This window comes from Nothobranchius furzeri, chromosome 19 (assembly GCF_043380555.1).
Source record: "Nothobranchius furzeri strain GRZ-AD chromosome 19, NfurGRZ-RIMD1, whole genome shotgun sequence".
In the NCBI taxonomy this organism is placed as follows: Eukaryota; Metazoa; Chordata; class Actinopteri; order Cyprinodontiformes; family Nothobranchiidae; genus Nothobranchius; species Nothobranchius furzeri.
Genome location: NC_091759.1, coordinates 1,308,414 through 1,333,726, shown reverse-complemented (window position 1 = coordinate 1,333,726; position 25,313 = coordinate 1,308,414). Strand labels below are relative to the sequence as shown.

At 43.0% G+C, this 25,313-nt stretch overlaps 3 protein-coding genes across 4 annotated transcripts in view; 1 reads left to right on the top strand and 2 right to left on the bottom strand.

Moving 5' to 3' along the window:
• jarid2b (jumonji and AT-rich interaction domain containing 2b) overlaps nt 1-25,313 on the top strand; it is a 346,573-nt gene that overhangs the window by 48,959 nt on the left and 272,301 nt on the right. The gene's annotated exons all lie outside the window — the stretch shown is intronic.
• Nucleotides 621-4,288, bottom strand: bloc1s4 (biogenesis of lysosomal organelles complex-1, subunit 4, cappuccino). 2 transcript variants are annotated; one of them, XM_070547389.1, is made up of 5 exons: nt 3,719-4,288; nt 3,277-3,348; nt 3,094-3,195; nt 1,357-1,491; nt 621-1,278 (listed from the first exon to the last, which is right to left on the bottom strand). In XM_070547389.1, the coding sequence occupies exons 1-5, from the start codon at nt 4,055-4,057 to the stop codon at nt 1,180-1,182; spliced, it is 747 nt and encodes a 248-aa protein (XP_070403490.1). In that variant the 5' UTR covers nt 4,058-4,288; the 3' UTR covers nt 621-1,179. The 2 variants fall into 2 exon arrangements, with proteins under 2 accessions (XP_070403490.1, XP_070403491.1); XM_070547390.1 differs by having other exon boundaries at nt 973-1,272.
• The window catches only part of pard6gb (par-6 family cell polarity regulator gamma b), a 35,654-nt gene continuing 16,955 nt past the window's right edge, over nt 6,615-25,313 (bottom strand). Inside the window, exon 3 of the mRNA XM_070547387.1 lies at nt 6,615-7,914. Coding sequence (XP_070403488.1) covers nt 6,827-7,914 — 1,088 coding nt within the window. The 3' untranslated portion in view covers nt 6,615-6,826. The remainder of the gene's footprint in view (nt 7,915-25,313) is intronic.

Here is a 25,313-nt window from a genome sequence, read left to right as displayed (position 1 = left end):
CTTCCAATAATTCATTATGAAATTATCTATTAGTTAATTAGATATCTATTAATTAGTATTGTTAATTTCCTTAATTTATATTTTATATTTTATCTAAATTGAGGATGGATCATATTAGTAAGCCAATTAGTTAATACCTCATTAAGGTTCTAGCTTCTGGGTTACAAAATCTTAAATAAATTGATGCGCTAGTCAAATTTCTCAAAATGATACTGCAAATATTGGAAATGTTATTTCTGAACAGCCGTATATTTAAAATAAAATAAAATTTCCTCTTTGACACAAACCAAATAGCTGATTTAAAATATATAAAAAAGATGAACTCATTTCTCTTAAATACATTTTAATGATAATTTAAAAATGTAAATGAAAAATAACACAAGTGAGACTTCAACTACTTTGGCAAATAAATCAGAGCTGTGAGCATCACTGCCTTGTAAGGAGGATAAGAGCTGGATCAAACAATCCAGAGGTGAATCCAAAGTTTCTCCAGTGGGTACGATTCATGCATGGCACAAAAAAAATCAAATCAGTGGGACTTGTGAAAACTAAAACCACTAACTTTTGAGCATGTGTCTGTGCTTTTTGTTTCCTCTCTAAAAAAAAAAGCTGCCTTCAAAATGCAAAATAATGGCAGCACCACATTTGTTATAAACAGTCAGTAAGATAAGGCTACATTAACAGAGACTATTTTGAGATGGAAGACATTAAAAGCTCATTTGGGTAATATAAATATTGCTTTTGGGGGTAATAAGACATACAGAATTATAGATCAGCCCATAACAGCGTGCAAGTTTTACAAAGAACAGGGACAAGAATGTAATTCATATTAAAAAAGTTGGGTTCATTTACCCATGTATTATTACATCTACTACAGCATCTCCTAATGTACCATCTTCTGGAATCTTTTCTTCACATAACAAATCTGAAAGACCCATTTAGGCACTTTTTAAACCCCTTTTGCTACAGTTCAGTCCTTGTTGCGGTCAGGAATACTACACCCAGACATGCAGTTACATCCTCACTCAATCTGCATTGAACTGTTTTATTGCTCCATGGAGGCCGCTGCACCGACAGATCCTCTTCAAAAGGACGGGTGGCAGTAAAGGTGGTCTGAACAGTTTCACCAAACAGGCCTCTGAGGTTAGAACAAAGCTACGTTTCCTTTAAAACGTTCCATTACTGTTCTGGCTGCGATGTGAAGTAATCGTCTGTCCGGAACACGGTGGGCGTCTCTTGGTGCTGACGTGGTCCCGGTCTTCGTGGGCTGGCCTGTTTCTGACAGTGAACAGATTTGGATCGACTCAGATTGAAATACACTAGCTTTGCAACTTTAATTGCATAAATAATCCTTACATTTAAGAAGCTGGGGGCTGTCATTGTGCGGAGGATCTTCTTGAAAGTGCTCGGTAGTGTTCCTAGTTCTCCTTCTGCCTGTGTGAGCTGCTCCTCCATAGCGCTGACGTTGGCTCCCACCATCTTTACAAAAGCCTGAAAATACACCAGAGGACAGAGTTCAGAGGTTTTTGGAACATTCAGATGGGGGGAGTTAAAAAAAAAACGGCGCCATCTTGGCAGGCAGAAGCCCACTGCTGGACTATTTGTTATTGTCAGAACACTCAAACGGGAAATATGGTAGATTCCTGTTGTGCCCCAGGATGCAGAACAGACGCGGACGACATAAGGAATAAGCCATCTACAGGATTACCCAAGATCCGGAGCGGCGCAAACGTTGGATCATTGTAATAAAACGCGCTAGTGACCGGGCTAAAATGAAGCTGTGGGACCCCGAGAGTAAAGGTTTTCACTTATGCAGCGACCGCTTCATATCAGGTACTTAAACCAACGTTTCCTCAACTGTGTATGGTATTTATCTTAAATGCTTTTATTATGATTCTTAGTGGGCTTCCTAAACTTATTTTGGCGTGGCTTTTTCTGTCTTATTACTCATAGCAACAAGTAAACATCACGTAAAACGTTGCCTCGTGAGTTCTGCGTGCTGCCGTTTACGTGTTTTATGATCACAGCAATTAACCGGCTAAGCTGTATTTAATTTTTAAGCAATGGTTGATCAATTGTCAGATCACACATAAAAAGCACTTTGGATTGCTATTATCTGTCTCACCGAGACAGATCTCAGACAGATCCTGAGACGCTCCTGCCTGACATTTTTATTTTATTCACGGAAAACAATCAAACTAGTGATTTCTCTTGGCGTTCAGTTATACATTCAAACAGCACAGCACTCTATTTAAACTACTTACATGTAAATCTGTTATTTGTCCATCCATTTTCATCCGCTTATCCGGAGTCGGGTTACGGGGGCAGTAGCGTCGAGAGGCCCAGACTTCCCTCTCCCCAGCCGCTTGGGCCAGCTCCCCCGGGGGAATCCCAAGGGGTTCCCTGGCCAGGTCTGGTAAGAAGTCCGCTCCGACAGCTTCTGGCGTTTTTAAAAAGTATCCCAGGGGCACGGTAAGGGTCGGAGATGTTTAATCTATTTAATTTATGACTATTTAAGATGATTTATTTGGTTTTAAAGTGTGAAGTAAACTCCGACGAAGTAAAATCCAAGCTGATCCCGTTCAATTTGTTTACATTTGTTGCCTGCCAACATGGCGTCTACTCTCTGAGTCACATGACGTCCGGAGCTCTATATATTAGAGCTGTTTCTCTGCTCCAACACACCTGATTCAATGGTTGAATTACCTCCTCAGAATGTCCTCAATTTCCTAATGAGCTTTGGAATCACCTGCTTAATTAAATCAGCAGAGAAACACCTAAAACATGCAGAATTCATGCCAGTTCAAGCAACGAATGCAAACCATATCAGGTCCAGATTCCTTTTGATTGCAGTAAATGCAATTAAAGTTGGAATAAAATTAGATTAATTAAAAAAAATGCTACTTAGTCCAAACTTATTTAAAAGGAACCAGCTGATTGGACTGACGCGTTCCTTCAATGCTGTAAGGGGTTAACTTACATCTAATTAATGGACCATAAGACATGAGATTACATAATGAATATGGAATCAATCTTGTGGACCATTGGGTTATTTTAACCACCATCACGTTACAATGCAAAACCCCCACTTACCTCTAATTTATCAATCCTTCTGTACATCTGTCTCATTTCGTCTGACTTCTGTTGGATTTTTGGAAGGTTTTCATTCACTATTTGGGAGGTATCGTTGCGGATCTGAGAAAATACAAGGGAATGCAGTTTAGATGGAATGGTAGACTAAGACGAAGTCGTGTGTTGTATATTGTCCATGCTTACCATATCCAGCATCCCCACAAACTCATCCACTCTGGTCAACATTTCCTCCAAACTTTTCTCCAAACGCTCGATCTGGACGACGCACACACACGTAAACACACAGCGTCTTTAAATTTAGTGAGACATGAAACACAGGGAGCTTTGTTTTTCTGGGAGGGCAGCCTGGTGTCATGCCTGTCCACTTAATGTTGTGCTAGTTGGTCAGAAAAACGAATTATTCAGATATAACAACATTTTTCACTCTGAAATTAAAAAAAAAAGAGTAAAACTTTAGAAGTTTTTCGAGCACGTCGGATGTGCTGTAATCATTCCAACTGGTCATTCTAGCATTCTGAACTAATCTGACTGGAAGAAAATGAGCTAAAGTTTCAGGAAAACCTTTATGAAGATTAATAAACAAAGAGCTAGCATTGAGCTAACTCAGCTATTTGACTCGACTAACCTCTTCCCCGGCTGAGGCTCGGATGTAGGAGGAGTAATCGAGGGCAGTTTGTCTCAAGAGTTCATCGTCTTGCTCTGAGTCGTGCTGCTCGCCTCTGTCGTGCTCTGCGGTCTCGTTCAGGCTCGCGCTTCTGGGGATAACGTTAGCTGCTTCAGCAGCCGCCGCTGCTGGAGCTCCGAAGCTGGGGCTCTGTGACACGGTCCCGCTGCTCAGGATGTCGCTCACCATAGACAAACTGCTGGCGCTCTGAGACACGATACCGCTGTCTGTGCTTATTTCCGCACTGGACTCCTCCAGAGGGGACAGAAGGCCCACCCTGTCTACACGGTGATGCTCCATGTCGCCTGTTAGTGCGCTACGCCACTACTGCCGTGTTTTGCCTTGTCAACTGACCCGGTCACGTGTGCGTCACGGTGGACAGGGGGTGGCGAGGGTCAAAAGTATTAAAACGCGCGAACACGTAAATAACAATGACTTTAAGGGTGAAACAAATTTTAGAAAGATAATTATGAGTGTAAATATTATAAAAAGGTAAATATAAGTCTGAATAGCTAAAGGATAAAAAATGTCAGACAATTTAGATCACATATGTTTGGAGATTAAAATAGATAATATATATTTTGTTTAAATACACACTAATCATCGGACCTACACTTAAGTGGTAAATAATTTAAGAAAAGGACGATGAATCAGAACTACTTTTTTAAAGAAGAAAAACTGCAAAATATACCTTTTGCATCCTTTTGTGTTGCCATGCAGGTCTGTAGAGCCTTTATGTCCCCCCCCCCCCCCCCCAATAAAAAAAATACCACCAATTTTCTGTTTTAGGAATTATGTACCTTGAACAAGTAGTTATAAAAGCTGTTTGTAATGTCACAGAGAACTTGAAATGGAACCAACCTCACACATGCAAGAGAGTGGCTGTTGGAGGAGCGGCTCTACTATGCGCCCCTCCCAAATATTGAAGCTTCTCAGCTTATAGAAACCTGAGTGAGGGATGGGTGGCTGGGTGGCTAGCTCGAGCTTGCATTCTTATGGGCCATTCCCATCTGTACCGGGTCGGGTAGCCCCAGTCGGCCCCAGCCTGGCCCGGTTGATTCCACACATCCTTGTCTTAAGCCCATGTGGGCTGATTCTACCCACCAATCAGAGGCCTGCTCTAATGGAAGGTGTGAATTTGCTGTCAGCAGTGGGTGTGTTGGCCCTGGTCGGCCTGAAGCAGACCCCCTCGAGAAGAGGGCTGAGAATGAGCCTTGGTTGGCCCGGAAAAATACCAGGCCACCCAGATATGTAAACAACCTACGCTACCCGGCCTGGGCCGACCCGGTACAGATGGGAATGGCCCATAAGAGTGACAGAGCCCTGACATGGCTCATTTAGGAAGGTACTGAAAACTTATAAAAGTGCTGAAATCTCTTTATGTGGGGGATTTTGTGGAAAAACTTAATGAACAGGTTTTGTATTTACCATAGGACTTAACTACATTTTTAAATAGTCATGAAATGCCCCTTTTTCCTTAGCACATAACTACATTATCAACCAGCAGATGGCAGCAGTGTTTACCACATGAAGAAGCCTCTCGGATGAGAGGTGAAACGTCTTCAAGCAACTCAAAGAAGTCCAGACGCTTTTCTTTCAAAGCTCATTAGACTGTTAACCACATGGCTTTGGGCAGAAACGTCATGGGCTTTCATCGCTTTTCCACACACATCTAAATGTTAGGATTTGCTGTAAGAGAAGTTTAGAGATTTAGCATTTAAAGCCAGCCACTACAGAATATACCCATCTGAGTGGAAGAACAAAGGCAATGTTAAGTTTGCTTTTGCCATTCTTCCTTTTATTTGCACCGATTTGTATTCATTTGTCATCAGACTTCAGTAGGCTTCAATCTGCTTACAGTGAACTGATAAAATACAATATGCATTGGAACCACATGTGAAATCCATTCATTCATTTCCTTACATAAGAACTGAATGCCCTTAATTTGCCTAAACAATGGCACAGCGTGACTGTTTGGATTGCAGGTTTCCCGCTTAGCCCCAAACCTGTTGACTGGCAGCATAGACTTGCTTGATGTTGAGGATCTTGCAGCCATTTGATTAGCACTGCCTCCTGAGTCAACAAGGCAAGCAAACATTTGCAGGCAGGTGAAAGAAGTTTGCTGCCGAAGGGCCTCAACACAGAATAATGATGCCTTCCTGATGTGTGCACCATAGCCAAAAGCCAAAAAAGATAAACCGGTGGTGTCTGACAATAGAAGAATTCAACCTTCGCATAGTTTTGTAATTGCTTTGTGATGTCTAAATCAAGTGATTGTGTGAAAAACACGACCTTAAAGCTCCGATACGGTCCTCTCTTCGACAGCTGCCTGCAGCAGGCATGGGCTTGTTGGATTACTGTAGATTTCCATGACTGGAATGGGGTAAAAGTAACACAACGCCGCTTATATCAGAGCCACTTCACGTCTTTCGCTTCTAAAATTAAAGTTACAGCTCTTGTATTACAATTATCCATGCCACTTCAGAATAAATGGCAATGGTCGGCTGGAAATCTAGAAAAGGAAAACCCAACTTTTAGCTTGAATTTAAACAATTTCTCGGTGAAGTATTTAAACCACAACAGACTTCTAAAGACACTTTTCCAAAACATCACTTTTCTAGTTTCCGTAAATATGAGAGAATAATTTATTTAATCAGATACAAAGATTTGATCACAATCATTGTTGCATAAGAAGAGCTAATAAAGCAAAGAAAAAAAAACTACTCAGAAGATAATATAGATTTACTCTTTAAAAACATCCATAAGAAACCCCAAGTTGGTCCCAGTAAGAAGAGTGGAAGAAGTGGTCATAAGGAGATAAAAACCAGACAGCAGGAACATTCACAACTCTAGCCTGCAGCCGTCTAAAATCATTTGTTCTGATGCTTATTAAGAACATACAAATATCTGCAAGTTTAAGAACAAATACAAGTAATATATACAGTCGTTGTACACTTCCTGTTGTCAATCATCATAAAAAACTATCAGAAGTTACATAATTGCTCGTTTTTATCTGTCTGGGAGTTCTAGTTCAGTCTGAGCAGCTGGCGGGTTTACATTTCTGTGGTTTTATAGGGTGATGACGGTGCCATCCTCCTCCACCCCTCCCTTGGGAAGAGCGAGGCTGTGACGTGGGTCCGTTTTCAGAGAGCTGAGGATTTTGTGCAGGCTGCCATTGCTGTGCCGGAGGGCCGGGTTGCTGCTGTGGTGCAGAGGCTGCGTGTGCTGCTCGCTGTGTTTGGACTGTTGGTTCTGGCTGTGCTTAAGGTTCAGGTCTCTGTGCAGCTGGAAGCTCAGGCTGCTCTGATGGTGCGGTTTCTGTTCGTGGTGCTGGGACCCTCCGTTCAGACTTGTCTGAGACTGAAAAGAGGCGGTGGAGATCACCGATACTGGACGTGAGGGAGGGCTCGACGAAGCCGTTCGAACTGGCGGCGCTGTCGGAGTCTGATGGTGCGTGCGAGATGCGTTTGATGCCGGGGAGGCGTTGGACCGCTGAGACGGCCGCTTAATGTTGCTCTCGATGACGATGTCTCCATCCTCGTCGCTCTCTAGGTCATCGTGGTAGGAGTGCGCTCCGGAGCTCATCTCTCTCACCGTGGCCACCGACAAACTTGGGTAACCGGTGGACCCGCCGCTGTCAGACGACTGGCCCGAGCTGCCGGACATCCTGCTGCTCCGGACCACGTTGTTGCGTTGGTTCACCGGTTTGACTGTCACAATCAGGTTGTGACTGTTGGCGATCATCATATCCGTCACTTGATCCAATGACTTCCCCGTCACCTCAATGCCGTTCACCTCCAGAACCTCGTCGTTGACCGCCAGCAGCCCGGTGCTCTCCGCCAACCCTCCGGGCACCATCCGAGATATGAAGATACCTGGGACCTTTTCCAGACCGTGAGGTGTCACGCGAACGCTGGTCCCATCTCGGATGTAAAAGCCCAGGGGTTTTTCCGAGCCGTGACGGAACAGTCTGACGCGGCGGTGGGATTCTGGCAGGATGTCCACATCGATGATAGAGGAAACGGGTCGGAAGTCTTGCGGCATGCCGATGCGGATGTGGGGACGCTTGCGATTGATGTCGCTGTTGCGCAGTGTCACCACTGCCTTCTTCTTTCGCGTTAGTGTGTTGTTGCCAAAGTTGCTGAAGTCGACCTCTTCTGCAAACAAAACAAAAAGACGGAAATTAAGTTTATCCACTACAACAATATCTATTTAATTGTATTCATATAGTAGGGATGTACAAAGTTAATCAGTTAACTGGTTAATTGCTGTTAATGTTTAGTTTTTCCCAGTTAACTACTTCAAGTCCTGCTGCTGCGCTGGGTGCAATATATTTTGTGCCACCAGATGGCGCAAGAGCGCCGCTATCAAATATGTTTACTTAGCGACCGCAGAAGAAGAAACTAGCTCAAACACAAAGTGGTTAACAACAAGGCAGAGTGAGAGCATTTTATTTCTAGTTATTTAATCCTTGGAACACAACAAGCCTCACGTCAAAGCGCCGAGCCTGGCAGAACACGGTGCAGCAAACTGAACCGAGACCAGCAAAAGGTCAGTGTGCCGTGACGCTCCTTGTGTCTGAATCCTAATTTGTCTAGTAAAATAAAGAAATGTCAGCGTAATTATTTAGTTCAATGTAAGAAATGTGTTTTTTTTTAACTGTGGCCTCCAGATTGCGCTTATAAGCACACAATCACAAGCAGCGCTGTGTTTGATGCCAGATGGGGCCGCTGCGCAACAAGTCCAGAGTTTGACGGACATTTCGGCTGTCATCCCACTTTCTCTTTACCTTTTTGTTCATAAATGTAACGAGTGTGGGACTTTTTTTTTTTTACATAATTCTGACGCACAACAAAAGAGTAGACGGAAATAGCATTATTTATAGAGGGGGGGGGGGCAAGCGTTAGTGTGCGTCGGGGGGGGGGGGGGGGGGGGTTGGTTGGTTGGTTGGTTTCCGATTAACCAGCTATTAACCGTTAAGGGGCGTCAATAGCCGGTTAAAGAAATTTTGGTAAACGTGCATCCCGAACATGTAGTCATTCAACTCATGTCAGAATCTCACCGATTGTTGGTGAAATAAAATAGCAAAAGAAGCAGCAAATCTTCAGGTCTAATCACACTGGCTTGGTCCACGACACTTCAGAGACAAGTCCACGTGAGGCAAATGACGCGATTGTTCAAAAGTTTGTGTTGTAATGGACCCAGGCTTTGCACTGGATGCAAAATCGGCTCTTAACGTAACTGACGTGCTTCCCCCACCCAGAGCGTCTCAGATACAAATCTGTCCAGTGAGGTCACAACTTGGGCTGCATGATGGCGCAGTTAGCACTGTTGCCTCGCAGCACGAAGGTTGCAGGTTCGAAACTCGGCTGCGGCCTTTCTGCGTGGAGTTGCGTGTTCTCCCCATGCATGCGTGGGTTTCCTCCGGGTACTCCGGTTTCCCCCACAGATCACAACACGCCCTATAGGTTATAAATTGTAAGTCGCTTTGGATAAAAGCGTCTGCTAAATAAATAAACATAAACAATATCACCAGAGAATTGTAAAATCAGGTGTGATTTCAGAGGTTCGCAATAAAAAGCAAGAAAGAAGATGACAGCACGTACCCAAAAGATCTGTGGTTTATTTTCTGTTGTTTACCTCTGCCACGGAGGTTTCACGGGTAATGACGTGTTTTTGATTTACTAGTTAAGCAACCGGAAATCTGTACGTCTATTTCATTTTTAAAAGTACTGAATGCTTTACATTACTTTCATGTTTGACTTCCTGTCTGGCCCAATCTGAACTGTTGAGCCTCGAGTTTTGTAAGCGTGGCATGGAAAAAAGAAAAAAAAAAAGACCCAAAAACGTAAATTTAGCAGAACAATGTGATGCTACCCGTTTGAGATGCGTCGAAAATGTGACGCGTTGCCGATGCTGGAAACAAGGGAGGCTAAATGCTGCGTACTATGTTTCACGTGCGTTACGCTCATGCATCCGCCGGAAAAGTCTCGTTAGTCACAGTTTTAATTATCCACCAAAGAAGTCCAAAATCCCTGAAACACAGGTCCCAGTGAGATTCTGGCTTTAACAGCCCAGAAAGGTTAGTTCTGTACGTGAAAACAGGTCATTGAAATGATTTTTTCTTCCAGATAAGACAAAAAAATAAACTAAATGCAGCTTTAGATCAGGTTTATTACACAAGTTTTTGCAATAGAGAGCAACAAATTCTGAGTGACAAATTCAGCTTGTGTAAGAAAGAAAAAGTCAAACTTGTCAACAAGATTCCCAAGTGGCTTTCTGAGAGGTCGTGAGTATGTTGTGTTGGCAAAAAACAGTTGAGTGAGCAGAGCATTCCTCTGCTGACAGAGGTGACCCACCCTCAGCTACCAGGCAGCGGCTGCATGGATTCACACTTTGCTTTCAAACGCACGTGCACCCTCCATAACTCAAGATAACCAAAATCAGCTGATTCAACCACCAACTTTGGCAGAACCATTTGTTCTGGTGCGATTCTTCTGACATAAACAGCAAGAGAGAGAGAGAGAGAGAAACTGCTTTGCAGGATAAAACCACATATTGGTTTAATCTCCTCCAGTCAGGAAGACAGGAAATGTGAAGTCTGATGTGACAGGAAGTGAAGGTCCCACAGTGGGCGTATCAGCTCCTGCAACCTCCAGCCGTCACGTTTGCCCTCCTCAGTCTTCAAACTGATAAACATCTAGCTGCCTTTCCAGTCTCAAAGAGCGGTCGTAGTTCAAACGTTCAGGGTCCGCAAGATTCTGCCGTTTTCCTACTGCAGCTTCTCTTCCGTCAGCACTTTTGTTGACTTAAGCAAAGGAAAGTCAGACGACAGGAGAAAAGATAAGAGGGGGATTAGTTTCGTACTTTAGAGCACGTCAAGAGGAAAGAAAGTCAGATTGTGGGAGTTGACATGAACCACAGTACAGATAGGAGATGAGTACAAAAAAAATGGGGAAGAAATGATAAACATAGGAGTGCTAACCAATCGTCTCCTGGTACGGCTTTATCAAGTCTGATAAAGAACCACTGCTGTGCTTAAACACCCTCTAAAAAGGTCCAACAGCATCAGGTCCGAGGTGTCCTTCCTCCTCTGCACACGTTGCAGGAGTCGATCCGATTGGATCCAGACGAGGCTGGAATTTTTGCCACAAGTGCAAGTTTCATCCCGACAGGAACCATATTGAGGGAAGAGTTGTAGCAGAGGCTCGTTAGTTTTTCCCTGTGGGACCCTCCCTTCCACACCCTCACCACGGTCTAAAGCCAGAGCCGTGGCCCGATGCGCGCCACATCACCCGGGTATATTGTGGTAGAAATCTAACGTGTGCAACTCAAACTGTGCCTTTGGTGGGTAATGTCTCACAGCTGTTTAGTGACCCCCCCCCCCTCAAGAAGCATCTGTTGGTGCAATTTGTTTGGAGAAACCTACAAAGGCGTGGACAGCATCTGACCCAAGGGCAAAGAGGAAAGTGTTTAGACGAGGTCAGCAGGTGTTTGATAGACAAATACGTCTGGAAAACAACTACATTTTGACTAATTTTCACCATTTTAATAACTTCTGGAGCAGAAAGTGAAATGTTTGCATTGCATCTGTTTAACAACCTTTGGAAAATTAGTGAAGAAGAACGCCACCCAAATAAAATATGCTTTTATATCATTCTTTGTTCAAAATATCAACATTCTCAGATGTTCTTCTATCTGCACTGTACAGGAAAGGTAAAGAAAGCACGATAGTCATAAAAGCTTTTATTACACTTTCATCTAACAAAAATGGAACCATGAGCGCAAAAGTCGCATCTCAGCTACCGCAGTGATGCTGGTCCGGACACGCACCAACCCGCTTATTGCAATCGTTCTTAATCACAATAGTCCAATGGTCTTAAACTATCGATCAGGGTCAGTGCCGTATAAGTTTGAAGCAAATCTGATGATTTTAACAAAAGTTGCAATTGAACTATTGTAGGAAAGATGGCAAGAGTGTAGCTCAGGAGGTAGAGTGGGTGGTCCAGCAATCGGAAGGTTGCAAGTTCGATCCCTGCTTTGGACAAAAATCTGTCGTTGCGTCATTGGGCAAGACACTTAAAGAGCAAGTCACTCCCAAATCAACTATTTTTTTCTGATAAACTATGTAAATGTGTGTCTAATCGTGCTGCAGACACGTGTAGTCAATATTTTTGCACTTTAGTGCATCTTAGTTAAAATTAAAATTTTCTGCCTGAAACTGTCAGTGTTGTGCCGTTGTCAGGTAAAAACTCTGCACTGCATTTGAATTTAAATCTGCCACCGCTATTGGCTAAGAGGTATGCTATGATGTAAACTGGTACATTATGATGTCACAATGTCGTGAGTGTGTGTATTTGTTAGTGGCTCCACCCTCTCGGTTTGCTAGGCAACATCATTTGTTGCATTTTTCAAACATGAAGTGGGAGTGAAGTACGCTTCTTGTAAGGGGTGACTTGCTCTTTAACCCACCTTGCCCGCTGGTGGTGGTAGGAGGGACCGGTGGTGCTTGTGCTTGGAAGCCTCACCTCTGTCAATGTGCTCCAGTGCAGCTGTGGCTACGTCGTAGCTCATCACCACCAGGGTGTTAATGTGTGTGTGAAGATTGTTGTGAAGCACCTTGGGGGGTTGTGGAACTCTAAAAAGGTGCTATACAAATACAGTTAATTTACCACTTATTTATTAAAGGGAAACAAGGCAGTTTTGGCTTGCTTTTAGCACCCCCTAGTGTCAGTTGGTAGAACCAGAAGCAAAACTTATCTCATCGCTGTGTGTTCGTCTTTTTTAACACCTTAATCTAACTGCTGAAATGTCTCCCCAGCCTTCCTTAGTGTCTACAGGAGTGATTCATCACTAAATTAAACAGGCTGCAGCGCCAGGTATGTTAGCTCAATTTTTTCCAAGTCCAACAGACCAGACCGGCATTCTGAAGTTGCAAGTGGAATATTCTGGCCACAGGGGACGATAGGGGGCTAGGTGGCTATGTGGCCTTTAATTACCCTGTAAAGGGCCCTTTCAGCACATAGTGTCTCAAAAAATGATTTAAAAATATGGAAAAGTTGCAAAGTATCCCTTAAAAGTGTCAGTCAAGTCATCTGTAGAAAATCCCTGTTAAGTTAAAAAAAAAATCATAGAGTATCGTATTCAACCATGAGAAGTGCTGCTTTCTAGTACCACTACCTCTACGTAATCCACAAAAACAGGGATACTGAAGCTGATGACACCAGAAAACACCACTGTGGGGTCAAAGGACAGAGGTCAGAGGTGAAAAGCCTGTGTCTGGATGACCACTTCTACCTATTTGTCTGCTCAATGTGACAATGGAGGAATGTGATGGGAAAGCACGTAGATGAACAATGTCTAGAAGATGAGTTTTACTTTAGCAGGCATTTATCCTACAGAATCTTGTTATGTTTCACAGAAACACCTGAATCTCGTCCCTTAGCCAATTACAAGTCAATGGAGATCTGCTCCCTTTCTGGTCTTTGGGTCCCATTAAATGCCCCCATGCTGTTCTTAGCTTACAAAAGCAAGGCAAAAGGAGAAAGTTAGGCGTTGTTAAGCAAAGCAGTGAAAACAAGGCGTTTTAATGTTCTATAACTTTTCCAGAATCTCCCGTAGAAAACAAGAAGAGTTTTATGACCAACCATTAAGACGTCTCAACACGTTTGTTCCCGACAGGTCGTCGCACATTCGACATTGACTCACCAAAACACAATAGAAGAAGTGCTTCAAATCCTAAAACTTGGCATTTTTGTAGTTATTGTTGTAATAAACATGAGCAAATGAAGGGGAATGTGTTTAAAGTCTTGGTCTGCATTGTTTTAGGCCATAAAAGGACGACATGAGTCCTTAACTTGCAGCAGCATCATAATCACTCCACAGAAGCCCAGACTAATGATATTTAAAGAGGTGTTTGGGGCCCCAGAGTAGTTCGTGTGATATTTCACACAGGGCTTTGTGAAATCTGGCACATGGTGTTAAATATATTTACTGAACCCATTAAAAAAAAAAAAAATACATCACAGGAACAGGAGCGACCACCTTGATGAACAACGCCTAGAACGGATTGGATTTTTCCTGATCTGTCAGTGTTTGGTGTAAACGGAGAAGAATAAAGAATGTACTTGGATAGGGGTGTGTATTAGCAAGAATCTGGTGATAAGATTCACATCACAATACAGGGAAGGTGATATATACTAAAATCCAGATGATATTTGCAGGAATTCTACAGGAAAATTAAGGCCGGACGCTCTCAAGACCCAATCCAGGGTCATCGTGAAATTTCGTTGTTTCGTCAGAAACAAGGTGATAAGAACTGCTGCCACCTAGCAGCCGGAATTTGAATTGCACCACATGCAAAGTTTGCATGTAAATTCTCAAAAAAAAAAATTAATAAAATAAAAATAGACCGCTTGTTTCAGAATCATAACACAAACATCTTCTTACATTCCTACACTTGGAGATAAAAATACCTGAATACTTCAGAACAGGGACTTTGTTAGCATGTTAGCGTAATAAATAAAGTTATTGAATTCTATACTTTTCCCAGGTTTAGTTTTATGATACCAAGGTTCAAATCTTCTATGATTTTCATAGAGCATAGGAAATTTACTAGATAAGTAGTTTTTACTGAAATCCTGTCTTCTTTATTCACTAAACATCAATGAAATTTGAGTTTTGTCCTCACAGGCTCCCATAAAAAGAAACATGGCATCTAATATGGGGCCGCCCAGAGACTTGGACCTGCTCCCATGTATTTTAGACCCGATTTTTATGGCTATGTGGTCCGAACCCGCTGATATCTTTAAACAGCTGGCCATCATTTAATACATTTTCAACAACATTTTGATTGATATTTCCAGAGATGAAAGGTAAATACTACACATTCTCTCTTTATAAGAACAAACTAAATCGACTACATCCTTTAAAACCATAGATAGATGTTTTCTCAATAACTATCGCAACACCTCTATAACTTCCAATACCCTTTGGAATTACAGTTTCAATCACAGGGCTGATAATTTTCATTGATAAATCATCTGAATTGTCCTGTTGTATCCAGACTATTTAAAAAACTAAATTTACTTTGCTTTGGAGACTATCAATGTATGCTCTTGGTAACTCGTTTCTGCTGCTCAAAATGGACAAATTTCTACAAGATTCAATGAATGATTAAGAGATCTGATTTTTGGCAACACACTTGGAAGATTGCATAATTTCTAATGAGTACAAATGAGCTTATTTGCAGCGCAGCATAACGTGTGTGCTGGATGAAAGGAAAAAATGGTTTGTGTACGAAATCCCTGCAAAGTTCAGAATCACTGTGGATAAACAGGATGTTCATGAGACAGAACTAGAGCATATATCTGTAGAATGAAGAAGCAGCCTGTGCACCCCTAGCCTGCAGCTACAGTCTGTCTATGCATGCGACATTCCTGCACCCCGACAACACCCCCTACCCCACCACGGTCGTCGTCCAAGCGTGACAAAGTGCTTAGTGACAGTGGAGAGACGAGGCTCACAGAGGCTAGAGTGCGGGACTCTGCTGCCTTTTGCATGAGGTCACTGGACGCTGCAGCAGTGGGCTTTATTCTGGGACACACACACACGCACGCACGCACACACAATTTTAAACTCACTGGTTTAATGGCACAAAGTACAAAAGGGTTGGAGCATCACATGACAAGGCACATCCTAGCAGGACAAAACAGCACAGCCCTGCACAATCCAGCCCAGTAAGTGCACCGTAAGCCAAACGGTTCTCTTTCCTCTGACGATTATTTTTGCTCTTGCTTCCAACAGAATAAAAATTCTTTAATGAAATGCTCAGCACATTATCTGCTTTTAATGACCACACACCAACCTTTGGCACCAAAACATCTAGTCTTCAATGCCAGATGCAAACAAGTGTTTTATATTGGTGCAGATTTGGGAACGTTGTCAGCATGTTTCCGTGACTTTTCCAGACTCAATCGAGAACTTCCGCTTTGTTTTATTTTAAACCTGCAAACGTATTTCACATTCTTGCATGGGAGGTTCAGACAGGGTGGCGATTTGGAGGAGGTGCATAAACGTCCCAGATGGAGTTCGAAGGACTTTGAGCAGCTTTTTGGATCTTTACATTAAATTTAGTTTGATAAATTAGTGGGAAACATATTTTGTAGCTTTGAAGCAAAATGCATCATGTATTTGAATATTTGCTTGCCATATGCTTCTAACAGAGGAATTTTCATTGTGGCACCACCGCTTTCCCTTTGAGAGAGTTGATTTTAACAGGCTGGCAGTGGAAAGCAGATAGCTGTAGTACTTGATTGAGCCTGGGGCATTTCTGGCAGGAATATTAACATTTTTGCCGGCCTAATTATGCAAAGCCTAATTGTAGGTGATGTTAAGGTTTATATAACAACATTCACATGACCCGCTGGCAGAAGTCCACTTAAGTACTGGCCGTGTATAGATAAGCCGTTAGCGTGCTACACCTAAATCATTCTCCAAATTGTTTCTGGTCCACCCGTGTCCTCTTCTGCACGGTTTAAATACAATCCCCACCTCTATGCAGATGATGGTCAGTAATAGGTTTATTAGGCCTCAAGATGTTTCAAAGCTTAAGGTTGGATAGCTATGAACAAAGTTGGCTGAGTCACTGATAAATTAGTGATTGAAGTTATGGGAATTCTTAGCTTGGTATAACCTTGGACTCCATATTGATTGTTCATTTCAAATCTCACATTTGCTCTTGTTCATATTACCCACGAAGCACAGAGTTCCATTGTGTCATGCGCTGCATCTCCTTGGATCATCTGCAGGTCGTTTTGTCCTGTATAAATGAACGTCTGGAAAGTGGTTTTCTATGGAAAAAAGCTCTAGTGCTCCTGTTTCAGGGGGTTAAAGTTTGTTGGATTAGAAATCTTACTAATTAATATTCATGATATGCAAACATTTCGCCTCTGATTGGATAACAGCATGTGACTCTTGCGTTGTTTCTATTCAATCTCCTTTGGGTAAAAAAAAATGCAACGTTGATGGGTTATCGCCACAAATAACACAAGTCCGAACGTGATTAGCCATGTCGTGGAGTTGCTAATGCTAAAGATTAACTTTTACTAGCCAAGACATACGTTTAGCTTTCCTTGTCATTAAATCAACACAGAGCCTTCCGTGGTCTCAAGATGTGCGAGTCCATGAATGCTAATTTTCTGTGTCGTACAAGAGTCCGACATTTTCTGACATGATTGCTATCCTTTCTATTTCCTATCTGTGGTTAACGAGATTGAAGACAACTCAGAGTGGACGGTTTTCTTAAAGAAGAACAAGAATCACACGTTTTCCAATGGAACAAGACCTGTATTGTTCAAGATGACAAAATTTGAAGACATGTTACATGGTTCTAGAGACTTAGCGGTTCCCGTCATGAGGAGGAACTACTGCACGTTAACCTGTTAGCTTCATAGACAGGAGGAGGTCCAGCGAAAGCAGACTTTCTTTGGGTGTCAGTTTGAGGACGGTGTTGAAAACACACACACAGAAAATAATATTTTAAACTATGGTACCTAAAATCCAGTGACTGTCCCATGAATTCCACTTCTAGCCTGGCAAGCTATTCTACATATGTGAATATATCATCTGGCCACAAACCATAGACAGATCTCAGTCTTGGGGCAGAATCTATGACCGTCTTTCAAACTTTCTCTGCATGAATATTATTTTCTAAATCAAGGACTTAAAGCAGCTTTCCAGAGTTTTCTACTTTCAGAAATTATGTATGATTTGTCGGAAATCCGTAAAAGTGATCATCTTAATACGTCTTTTATTTTTTTTGCCAAGTACGCCCCCTGCCCCGCAGAGCTCCGTGCAATAGGAAACTGAGCACTGACCAGAACTAACCAATAGCGTTAGGACTACCCGCTTACTTGCTTCAAATTTAAGGAATTCCTCGACTGATACAGAGTTGATGAACTTTTCACGGACAAGTAATTCTCTAAAATATAAATTTATGAGAACACAACATGACATGAGAATCATTCTCGTAAAACAACGTGTTTTAGCCGTTTGTCGGCTACAGAAGCGCATTTAGAAACAGAAACGTGAAGTCGGCATCTTAAAAAACAACAGACGTTTTGTGTGATATGCTTGTCAGACTAGTTGGTGCCATTGAATAAGAGAAATACTTCGGAAAGAAGCTTTAAGTACCTTTTTATCTGCTCTTGACTCAAAGAAAAGACCAAGTCTAAAGTCCAAAGTTGCCGTTTCAAACAAGCCGTCGCCATCTTAGTTCTGCACAGTTGCATCATCCTACCCGTTAAACCGATGAACAAGCCAGTAGGTCAGGGCTATTCAATTCCGGGCCTGGAGGGCCGGTACCCAGCACGTTTTAGTGGTTTCTCTGGTCCAACACACTTGATTCAGTGGTTGAATCACCTGTGCAGCAGCTCACCAGGCTCTGCAGAGGCTTGTTAATCACCTACTAATTGAAATCAGGTGTGTTGAAGCAGGGCTAAAGCCAAAACGTGCTGGATACCGGCCATCGAGGCCTGGAATTGAATAGTCCTGCAGTAGGTCTTTGGGTTTTTGTTATCAGGACCCTCTGCAAGTCCATCGTACAAGACTGAAAATTACAAGAGTCTAAAGGTTTTGCAAAACCGTCCCCCAGACTCTGAACTCTCCTCTTGTCATCTAAAGATCAATGGACTGCTTGCTTACTTTGGTTTTGTCATGAAGCACTTTGCGGTAATCTTGTGAAGGAGCAACTTTGAATCAGAGTGTACCTGCCTCAAATGACAGGAAAAATTCCTTTGTTCGGGAAGACCTCGACTTTTATGTAAACTCCATCATCGTTTAGTTTAGTCTGTATTGGCTTAATAATTCAGGTAGATTAGAGGAAATAACAGGAATGGTTTTGCTTTACGTATGTTTACTGCACAACCCGAGAAGCATTTTGCATCCATTCCTGTTCTGCCTTCAGATATTTAACCAGCAGTTGCTGCGGTGCACGGAGGCAGCACTGCACATCTGGGACAAGTTAAAAGGAGCTCCGTCCTGGCTGGGCCCGTGCAGCGTGGTGGGGTGTGGAGGGAGTCGCAGGTTTAACATTCGCTTAAGGGAAAATGAGTGCATTTAACAGAAGATGGGAGGGAGTGCGTGTGCTCATAAAGAGATTAATTTGCCTGTGTGTGTAGGAGAGAGTAGAGGCACTCGTCCAGCACAGGGGAGGAAGGGTGGGACATCAAAGGGGGGAGGAAAAGGAGAGAAATGGAGTCGACAGGTCTTGCATTCCTCTACACTCCATCAAACGATCCGGATCATAAAGTGATGTTGTTGAGGTTTTGCAAACCACCCTTTCTTTCAACGTTTTTCCTTTTCACCCTCCAGCTGCCTCCCTTGTGCTCCCGGGCCCTGAAACACACGCTGCTGATTTAAAGCTTTCCAAAAAATCTCCACTGCCATCTGGCCCACAGGTACCCGAGCTGCTTTCACAGCACAAATGAAACATGAGCACATGTCACTGCTGAATATGAGCTAAACCCAAACACAGGACACTTACTGGTGAAAGTGAAGCTTCAGCAGAACGTTTTTCAACTTAATAGCAGCGATAAAGACCTAAGCTCAAGTCACAGGATCAGGGATCCCGAATGAGTGTTAGATTTTACAGACATTTTGCCATCTGGTCATCCTTCTATTTCACGGGAGCGAATAAGCGGCCGATTGAGAGAGAAACACTCAAACGCTGAATGAAGAACACAAGAAACGGCAGAGAACTTCTAAAGCCTTGATTTGACTCCCACATGCGCGACAACTCATCAGCTGAGAGCCTCTTCAACTGTCAAATGTTGTCTGATGAGTCACATCCAAGAAGATTTGCTCTCAACTGGACTTTTATCTAATCTAATGCCTAATGAGGGGGAAAGATAACCGATTTACGACTCATTTTTAACAGCAGTTTAGCACTAATGAGAGCGTTAGTAAGGTGAAATTATTCATGATAAATGGAAAAACAACTTTAATTAACTGAAAAAAGGGAAGAAGGCAGACGGGAGGAGTTTGAAACAATAAATCAACATGCTAGAAGAATGCAGTGGTTGCTGCGGAGGTTGGGTAAGCTGAAATATTCTTCACTGTGAAACCCATCTGAATTTAACTAAACCGCAGAGACGTGCAAAAACAGAGATTTGTCTTCTTAATCTGGCGCTTGAACACGAGAACATCAAAATATCTGAAAACCGGGCTTGGGAAATTACTTTTTACTTCCTGTGATCCCAAACAGAACTTCAGTAGAACACCTCTACCCTTTACACATAAAAATCTAACAATCTTGGGCTAAACATCTGTTCAAGCTTATAAAGATAAATGCACCAGTTGCAGCAAACTTTGAACTAATGAATAAAGGCAGTTTGTCCCAGCTCTAACCTGTTTATGGCCAAGAAAAACGGTTACCGTATTTTCCGGTGTATAAGTCGCACCAGCCATAAAATGTATAATGAAGAAGAAGAAAACAGATATAAGTCGTACTGGACTATAAGTCGCATTTTGGGGGGAAATTTGATTATTTTTCTTACAAAATCTGAGACCAAGCGTTTCACATTCCAAGACAAGTACCGGTAACAATAACAGAATAAACAATCAGGGCGCAGCAGCGCGCCACGGTCTCCAGCAGAGGATGGCGGTGTTTCAAACCCTTCCAGCGGGACAGGGGAGCTCATTCCTGGGTCGAAGCCGGCCCGCAGCAGCGCGCCACAGGCTGCAGCAGGTGATGGCGGGGCAGAGGAGCTGAAACCTGGGCCGGATTAGGTGCATAACGGCGCGCACCACTCTCCAGCAGGCGATGGCTGTGTGTCTTTAATTCCCCTGAGGGGTGGAGGAGCTGAAACCTGGGTCGAAGCCGGCCTGCAGCAGCGCGGTATAGCCTACATAATTTGGTATACAAGTCTCTCCGAAGTATTAGTCGCAGGACCGGCCAGACTACGCAAAAAAGTGTGACTTATAGTCCGGAAAATACGGTGGTTCTGGTTTAACACGACACACATCCTTAACTTTACGCCGGCAATATAAAAGTGTTGGTGGCAGTCATGCTAACCTCAGAATGCTAGCCTGAGCTATTGCTAACGTAATTGCTGGATGTTGGGGCACACACGTATCATTCCAGGATGTACTGGAATTATCCGGACTTTCAATGAAACCCTCTGACATGGTGGCGCAACAACCATGAGAGATTTCCATTGCTCTCCAAAGTCGCACGCAAGTACGTGTGTATTTGCGCAACAAGCGCACCATCCGAGAGGGTTTTTAGTGTCGCTGGAAATGTTGTCACCCCTCTCAGATCCTCTCTCAGACCGCATAAGGTTAACATGCTGGTTTTCCTCGCGCGTAACAAGGACATGACCGAGTTATAAATCACAGTTATTCTTGTGTGTGAAAGTGAAAGGACAGTGCCTGGGACATCTCATTTTGTGTACTTTATTTTAAACCACAAAACAAAACGGGCACTTTTTTTTTATTTCTGTTAGATGTTGCAGCCAAATTTGCATTTCAAAGTTAAACCTCCTGAATGTTGTTTTTAAGTTCAGTCAGAGAATGTCGTTACTGCCCTTTGATCTGCATTCAATAAAGTGTTAAAAATGGCCATGTCTTTTTTTCTAACATTTTTTAAATGTGTAAGCACAATGTTTCAAAGGAAATATTGCCATGAGTTTAGTAAGTAACAAACAAATTTGCTAAGTACATAAATAAAAACGGGGTGCAATAATATCGCATATCGCAATACTGAGCTGCCCTGACTCACCGCAGGGGGAATTCCTCAACCGCGACAGCCCTGGTGCTAACCCTCTGACACTGCCCTGAGCTGAAATCACTTTCTAATCTTATCAGCTGCAGGTAACAGACAAGAAGCAGACTAGATGGATTATTGTGTCTCTGTCTGTCTGTCTCACGCACACACACACACACACACACACACCCCCTCCAGACAGATAAACGCTGGAGGAAGTCACATTCAGACGCGTGAGGAAATGAGACGACCGCGCAAGCAAACACACGAGAAACAAGACAAAAATAAATAAAAACCTAAGAACATTCCCAAGCTATCAAGTTGGCCGTGTGAGAAACGGTGTTGTTTGCGTTTAAACCCCGATGGTTTTAACGGCTGAAATCAGGGGAAAAACGCAGAAGTGCGAGCGAGAGAGCGAGGGACGTCTCGCTGAGGGTCTTTCATCGACTCACAGGAAAAGGCGACCCTTTATCATGCTTCTCATGAGCATCTCTGGCTGAAACAATAACCCGTCACCGTTTAATAAGTGGCCAAAGAAAATATTGCCTCAGAAGAGGGATGAGATCATGTTCATCTTTACTCGAGCAGAAAAACACACAGAGCTACACCTTGGTTGTAACATTTTACCACAATGGATCCAGAGTTCAAATCACGGACACCGAAAAGCCCTTTTGACCTCCAGGTGTGCTCACCCCACATGCTCGACTAGGACTGGACAAGCTTAGACACGTCTCTGCCACCTGAAGCACCGACTCCTTGTGGTAGACAATAACACTTCCTGTGTGTAGTGACACACATCCTGGGCTCTTCCTGCTCCACCGAATCCATTTGTGGTTTAGCTTTACTGATATCTGGAGCCAGCTTTGGCCTCCACGACACACAGCATAACAAGAGTGTCTGTGGGAGTGTTTCCACATGAGCTGTCAGTGTCCATTGTTTCAGGGAGTCTCTGGGCCGCAATTCATATCAGGACACGAGTCAGAGCTCATTCCTCCCCTCCTCCATTCTTTTCCTTCCTCTCCCATCCTGAACTGCTGAGGTGGCCTGATTCAACCGCCAACTCGTGGCCCAAATGTTTGGAGAGAGGGGGGAAGAGGGGCGTGACGTGTGTGTGTGTTGGGGGGGGTGCAACGTCTTCTCACGGTGTATCCGTCTACTTCTGCCAGGCATCTATGAGTCAGCTCAGGAGCGTTTCAGACTGAAAGCTTCATTTCAGAGCACGGCTTTGGCCTGGAACTTTTAATGAAAAGTGTGTTATTGTCTGAATGATGCACCTACACACAACACGGTCGATGGAAAAAAAAAAACTTCTATGGGACCAAAAGTTGGTTTGGCAGTCATGCTAACCTCAGAATGCTAGCCTGAGCTATTGCTAACGTGATTGTTGGATGTTGGGGCGCACACGTACCATTCCAGGATGTACTGGAATTATCCGGACTTTCAATGAATGCCAGATAAGTGTGTGTACTGGCAAGAATCTGCTATATATTTCCGATATAAAAGAACCAAACAAAATTTTGAAACTGAATTTAATTGGAAAACTCAGGCCAGATGTTTGTTTAGTCAGAATTAAGGTGGCCAAAACTGTTACCAACTAGCAGTCGGAGGAGTTTCAGGACACAAAATATCGCAACATTTCACGTAGGGATGTCCCAATACAACTTTTTAAACGTTTAAACCAAACTTCTTTTGGTTTTAGACCAAGTTATTTTTGAAAAATATAAGTGGCAGTATGTGATTTCTCCAGGCTGCTTTTTATCCACTCTGGGGGATGTTGGTGCTGGACTACCAGAACGGTGGGGGTGCACCGTGCACGACAGTTGGAGTCATTGTTTCAGCCACATGACCCACATCGGGCTACACACCGATCTCTGCGGTGGCTGTAATTAACGGATGTCATACACACACACACACACACACACACCCTCTGTAAATCAGCGACTTAAAAAGAAAACGGGATAATTTTCATCTGTGGGATTTATTCTCAAGGGGAGGCAGAAACGCAAACAATCCTAAAAAAAAAAAAAAAAAGTCTACTCCCTCCCGGCAAGCAGGATCTAGCTGTGTCCAAATTCAGGTACAGCATCCTTCAAAGGACCCATTCTACCTAGTCCTAGGGCTGCTCGATTATGGCAAAAATAATAATCACGATTATGGTGACTGAAATTGAGATCACGATTATTTAGGACGATTTTTCAATTTATGTTGATTTTATTTGTTTTTATTCAGTCATAAAATTGCTCAGGGCACAATTAGGACAAAAATAATAAACAAGATGATCACTAAATTAACTCCTGATTTCCAGTATAAAAAGACCAATATACTTATAGCTCATAGTCTATGACCCAAGGGCTATAGACCTTGGTTTAACTCATTTAAGTCTAACCAGTGCAGACCCAAATACCAATATCTTGCAAATACTGACAGCAAGAATTATGCAGTGGCATTTATAACAAATAAATGCAAATAAATTGATGTTCACAAAATGTTGCATAACATGTATTGAGTCGTGTCAAGGTGCTGTAGGAGAGTACACTAACACCGTGTCCTCAGAGAGGTTAGTTATTAGTTATCAGCGTGAAGAACTTATTTCTACCTTATTTATAAACTATTTATTTACAGGTCCATCAGTTAATGTAATAATTGTCCCAAACACAGCTGCACCCCCACCCCGGTCTCACAGCAATCAGGGGCAAGCTGCACGTGTGTTTAGCGCGCCGCACGTGCACATTTAGCCGTTTTTAGCGGCTCAGGAGTCCGCAGGTGCGGTGTGTGTGTCACTCACTCTGGTTACTCCAACAAGGAGCCGGCTCCGAGGGCTGTCTTTAGCGACTGACACATCACTACATCATTCCCTTTCCTATTGTCCTGAAGAACGGGCCGAAGCGCAGGCGGAGTGTTTAGCTAACCTGCAAGAAATGTCGACGACAGTTATCCAGAAAGTAGCTAAGGGTTACCAGTGATGTTTCTGAGGTGTTCGCTAGGTACTTTTAAGTTAAAAAGTCAAGAAGGGGGTCTGAAAAGCTGCTAGAAATAGCGTCAAAGTCGCTAAGTTGGCAACACTGTGGGAGGAGCGCTTCATTTGCAACTCAGGGCAGCGCAAGCGGGAGGAGCAAATAATCGGCTTGTTTTGTTTTTATAATCGTTCAAAACTCAGACCGTAATCGTGATTAAAATTCGATTAATTGAGCAGCCCTACCTAGTCCACATAAGGCCGCATGGTGACGCAGTTGTTAGCATTATTGCCTCGCAGCAAGCAGGTTGCAGGTTCAAAATTCAGCTGCAGCCTTTCTGTGTGGAGTTGCATGTTCTCCCCATGCATGCGTGGGTTTTTTCCAGCTACTCCGGTTTCCCTTAAAGATCACAACATGCCCTATAGGTTAAAGTTTGTACGCCACTTTGGATAAAAGCATCTGCCAAATAAATAAACAAACAAACAAGACGGGTCCTTCCTCGACTGCTAAGATTGGAAGTGAGCGGCTATGAATTTGGACAGACTAGCTTTCATATTTATTCATGCCCTTACCCAACTGTAACGGTGCCAAACAAAAAAGTTCAGACTAAACGTAGCAGCAGAGCACAAAGGTATACCAGATCCCACCATACAAGCTAGTTTACAAAGTTTATTCTTATTAAGCAAAAATCCCTGCTCTTTTGTTTTGAGTTATTTTGTTTAGAACAGTAATCTCTTGCCGAGTAGGGCTGGGCAATAAATAGAAAATGTATCGTTATCAAAATTTCTGACTTTTATTGAGATACTTTTCCCCAGGTCAATAATTTTGGTAATTAAAA